At 40.2% G+C, this 5,370-nt stretch overlaps 1 protein-coding gene across 1 annotated transcript; it reads left to right on the top strand.

The window, feature by feature from the left end:
- Window positions 1-4,577: 4,577 nt before the first annotated feature.
- On the top strand, window positions 4,578-5,340 carry LOC104547547 (olfactory receptor 6B1-like). The gene is given in 2 exon segments (XM_010193291.1): window positions 4,578-4,859; window positions 4,861-5,340. Coding segments are annotated over 2 exon segments (762 nt in total).
- Window positions 5,341-5,370: the final 30 nt, after the last annotated feature.

Raw genomic sequence — 5,370 nt, 5'->3', positions numbered from 1 at the left:
TCTCATCCTAAATCCAAAACACAGTATTATAACAGCTACTACGAAGAAAATTAGTTCTATCCCAGTGAAACCAGAACATGTGGTTCAGTGGTGGACTTGGCAATGTTACGTTAATGTTTGGACTCAATGACCTAAGGGCCTTTTTAAACCGAAATTATCCTATTATTCTAACGTACCTTTACTTCCAAGTTTATTACAAAAGCTTGTCAAGTCGTTTATCTGCCACAGGGGAAGCCGTTCTGAATGGCCAAGAGTGCTGAAGATAGCACATCACTGCTTGGGGAGGGTGCAGAAGTGCTGCCTGATTGTTCAGTAAGAAAGGACTGAGCATCAGGTGAAGGACACACAAGTCTGTTACATGATGCTTTTAGATACCTTCTCTTAGGCAACCAAATCACATTAGTGCTCTTGTAGCAAGTAAATTGTTTTCAATTGCTTTAAATGCCTCACTGTCAGATGCTATTGCAAGGATCTGAATTGTTAAACTGGAAAGGATGAAACTTTTCTAAAATCTGTGGATTGCAAATGCATGGCCTATTTGGTTAAGATATCATCTCCAGAAATAATCAGGTGATGAATGTCTGTGCAAAGAATCACAACATCTTAAAATGAAGCACTTATAAATCGCTGCACCCTACATTCCAATTGAGATTTAGTGCCTAAATAAAACTAGATGCCTAGTGCTGTTAGGCAATGTCCATCCTTCACAGGCATGAAGCACGACAAGGATGTGCAACAGATCTGTTCTGTTCTCTTCTGTTCTGGATCCATAGACAAAGTCTGGGTAGGAAACTCGAGGACATGTAACAAGTCTGTAGTAGTCTGTGGAAATGCAAATCAATTGTTTCATCATTGACCATCGTATGAATATGGAAAAACAGTCAAATACATAAATACATCGAAGTATATAAATCTAAGCAAGATAAGCCGCACTGCTAAGGCTAGCGGCGGTGAAGCTCACATCATTTTCGTTTGCGTTTAAATCTAGGTTCATTGGTAAGCTTGCCTTTACACTTAATGGAAAGAAACAGATCCCTCCAGAGGGCAGACTCAGGTGAAGTGTTGACAATATCCTCCTCTGTCTATGCCCTCCCAAAATGTAACAGATGCTAGCTCTCTTCAGCTATACAAAAAGTCTGAATGACAGGAGATGGATGGAACTGTACTCTACAATTAATGGGGAGAAAATTCACTTTTTAAAGCTTATTAAATGGATCCAAAATTAGGTGTAAAAGATGCACTTTAAAGTCTGATATGCTTTTTAGATCCGAGTCTGTAAACTGGTGACAAATTTTAATTTAAATTGTTTCCATTATGTTCAGGGTTACTTTTTTATAACTGTCAAAAAACACGTTTCACCAAAATTGTTTTCACCCTGATAATTCAAAAAGATTACAATTATATTTCAAAAAATTAGAATAATAACGCAAAAACCAGAAGCATTTTAAAAATCACTATCTAGATATATTTATTTTCTTATAGTATGACTGTCTCAACAAGTTAATAAAAGTAGTGAAGGAAATAATGCATCATATTTGTTTTCACCTGTATTTTGCCTATGTGAAAACAACTCTACATAATATTTTCACAGAATTAAAAAAGAAGCTGTTAAAATTGGCCTAACAGAAATACCTTTTGCACTTCTTTAGGGTCATAGGATAATTCCGGTTGGAAACAAACTCAGGAGGTCCAACCTCAGAATCAGCTCTGAGGTCAGAGGAGAATCAGCTATGAGGTCAGACCAGGTGGCTCAGGGCTTCATCCTGTCAGGTCTTGAAAATGTCCCAGGGGTTTTCCTGCAGAGCTGCTTCTCAGCCCATCAGTCCCAGGCTCATAGTGCTTCAAGGTCTTCTTCCTTCCTTCCTTCCTAGGGTGGGAATTTGTATTTGCTTTTCTTGAATGTAATGAGTTTCCTCTTGGCCCATTCTTCTGGCCCGCCCAGGTCCCTCTGAATGTCACCCCTGACTGTGGGCAGATCAACTGCTCCCCTGCAGATGAAGTCATCTGCAGATTAGACAAGAGTGTACCTTGTTGGTGAAGACTGAGACAGAGAAGGCATTACATGTCCCTGCTTTACCTGTCTGCTGTCACTTACTGTGTCATTCAGCAAGCCCCCATTTTTCTTGCTCAACCTTTGACCACAGATGCGGCAGTAGAAGTTCTTCTTGCTCTCCTTTGCTGGTCTGAGCTCTATCTGAGCTTTGGCTTTCCTAACCCAATGCCTGTATAACTGAAAAGTGCTTCTAAATCCCTGCTTTGTAGCTTCTAAATCCTTGCTTTGTTTCCGTCTTCTGTACACTGCCTTTTTGCACTGGAGCTCCATTTTGTGTTTCCTGTTTAGTAAAGCCCGTTTCCTGGATATACCCAAGTTTGCTGTCCTGAGTTTAGGGTCTGTACTATGCCATTGCTTTTTATTTCCTGCTAGGGTCTTGAAATCCACTGCTTCATAGCTCCATAGAGCAAATGTTTCCTTTTGTTTTATAGAAGTCATTGACAATTTATAGTCTCTTAGTGACTTATGAAAAAGTGCATTAGTTTTTTTAAAAAATATCCTGGGCACCTGGGATGGTGGGTCTCTTTTCTAACAGTTAGAAAGCATACTACTTGGAAATGTTAAAAAGTTAGATTGAAAAGCATATGTCTAAAAGTTGCAGTGGATGATGGATAAATAGAAGGGAATGAGAGAAAAGAAAGAGGGAAGCAATGTGAGCCCAGAGAAGAGAGAGAAGTGGCAGGACAGGGATTGCAACAGAAAGAGAGAAACAAGAGTATTGCTTAGATCCATTTCTTCTAATTACTATTCTTTCCAGAAAAAAAATTCTCTTCACACTTACTTTGATGTGATTGTTCAGATTGCCCAATATAACAGAAGTTCTTAACAATACTGCCCTAAGTAAAGGGGCAAGGGTGGAATTCAGGTGTCCACTACATCTGAGTCAGTGCTCAAGATGCCCTTTGTCATCAGCGAATGTTGTCTCCTAGGACGTGATAAGTCTGTCCTTGTCTAGACACCTGTAGTAGGATGAGATGAATCCCCCACTGATAGCGCTTAATTCCCTCTATAGACTACAGAGGAGGCATAGAGCACTGGTTGTGAGTTAGATGCCTTAGAAGTTGGATGTCTACATTAGGACTGATGGATCCCATCCTTGTTACATTAGTTAGACACAGTCAGTGTGTGTAGCAATAGCTGTGGCCAAGAGCAGTGTGTACAGCACCTAGCAAGATCAAGATCAGGAGCCTATTTTCTGCTTTTTATGAAGAAACAATAAACTTTGGTTTGAGCAGCCTGACTTTGGGCAGTTAATATTTGTGCCTAAATGAAGTCCTAGATACAAAGCTTGGTCTACAAGAGTTATGATTGCCATCTTAAAAATACATGGAAGAAAAGGACAAACCCACAAACAAGTCTCTTAAGCTACAAAACAGCAAGGCTAACGTTAACATCAACAGTAACAGAAAATCCGTTACTTTCATCTAACACCATGGCAAAATCACAGAAAGTGCTAGCTGGCAAGTAACGTAAGGAACTAGGGGTCCAGATCTTATTGCAGTTAAATGGAGGTAAATTCTCAAGGGCAGGATTCTTCTGTCTTAGCGTCTGGTGTCTAACATCTAGTCAGTTCCATTTTCTGTGATTAAGGACAAAGCTGGACACCTCTTGTTAATGGGTCATCCCATCTGAAGACCGTGTCAAGAAGTTGGAGGAGAACATACCAAGCAAGGGTCTGTTTCTGGACGATTTAAGGAAAATTCTGGGTGCAATCTAAGATATGGTCATGTTAGCAGCCTTGTAAACCCAGTTCATTAACTTCTCAGGTATTTTAATGATGTTTTATAAAGGAATGATTAAGAAGTCAGCCACCTGTGGCAAATATCCAGGAACCAGAATTTCTGTGACATTGTTTATTTTTTTTTTTCTCAAACTGAACTAAATTATTAATTTCTCATTTTCCTAGGAAATGGTCCATCAAGATAGTTTTTAACGGTATCATATAACAAGATATCAATTCTTGTAAATCTTCCCATGTCGAAAAAAAAGAGTACCTTCTACATGCGAACTGTTTCAACAGGCAAAAATAGTGGTAAAGGATGACCAGCTCTTACATTTCAATAACTTCAGGATCACAGTTGTGAGACACCCGAACCCAAAAAGCCAGATGATTAGTTTCTCTAGCTCCCATTAATGCCTTTGCAAATTTAACCAAAGATTTAGTAAACAACTAGGATGAAGATGAACTTTGGAATTGGGGGTGGGATTCATGAGAATGTGCTATAAATGGCTTCTGCTTGGACATCTATTCCTGTACTAGTCACCTACATTGCCCTTGTTATTATCGGATCTGCACTTTTGATGTAGTGTGTGTCATCCTAAGGTAGGTGTCAGTAGATCAGGTGAACTGCCTGTTTCTTTCCGTTGACTGAAAAGGGAAACTATAAGGCAAGTAGTCAAGGCTTAGTCAGACAAATCCTATGTGGGACTATATTTTTTATTTAACTTTTAACTGTCCCATATTCTTATTCCTTTTTTCCTGGTCTACATTTAATCTCCAAGGCTCAGCTCTGCACTTCTTTGCATGGAGGAGAAGAATTTCACTCAGGTCCATATGTTCCTCCTGCTAGGATTCCCAGCCCTAGCAGACTTGCATGTATTGTTCTCCGTAGTATTTCTGTTGACCTACATTTTAACTGTTGCGGAGCATACGGTCATCATTGCCCTGATCAAGACCAACTGTGAGCTCTACAAACCCATGTATTTTTTCCTTGGTCCCCTCTCCTTCATTGAGTTCTGGTACATCTTTGTTACTATCCCTAAACTCTTGGCAAATTTCATTGCCGAAGACAGGAGTGCTTCCAGTATTTGTGGGATGCATGACCCAAATGTTCTTCTTCAGCTCCTTCTCGTGCACTGAATGTGTCCTTCTCTCTGCAGTGGCATACGATCGCTATGTGGCCATCTGTCAACCATTGCACTATCCGGTCATGATGACATACCCAATGTGCATATACCTGGTAGCTGTCTCTTGGTTCAGCGGGTTCACCGTGTCTTTGATTAAGACTTCCTTCATCTCTCAATTGAAGTTTTGTGGTCCCCACGTTATCAACCATTTTTTCTTCTGTGATATTAGCTCTGTGCTGAACCTCACCTGCACTGATATGTCACTGGCAGAGATGGTGGACTTTGTGTTGGCCTTATTCATACTGCTTGTTCCTCTCTTCATCACTATTGTCTCCTACATGTTAATTATCACGACAATCCTGCACATCCCCAGTACCCAGAGTAAGAAGAAAGCCTTCTCCACATGTGCTTCCCACATGACTGTGGTTACCAGGAGGTAGCTTTGACACCTTTCCCACAGCATTCTGCTG

Source organism: Mesitornis unicolor, unplaced genomic scaffold (assembly GCF_000695765.1).
Source record: "Mesitornis unicolor isolate BGI_N332 unplaced genomic scaffold, ASM69576v1 C13601158, whole genome shotgun sequence".
Classification (NCBI taxonomy): domain Eukaryota; kingdom Metazoa; phylum Chordata; class Aves; order Mesitornithiformes; family Mesitornithidae; genus Mesitornis; species Mesitornis unicolor.
The sequence above is the reverse complement of the archived record's forward strand: the minus strand, read 5'-3'. Positions and strand labels throughout refer to the sequence as shown.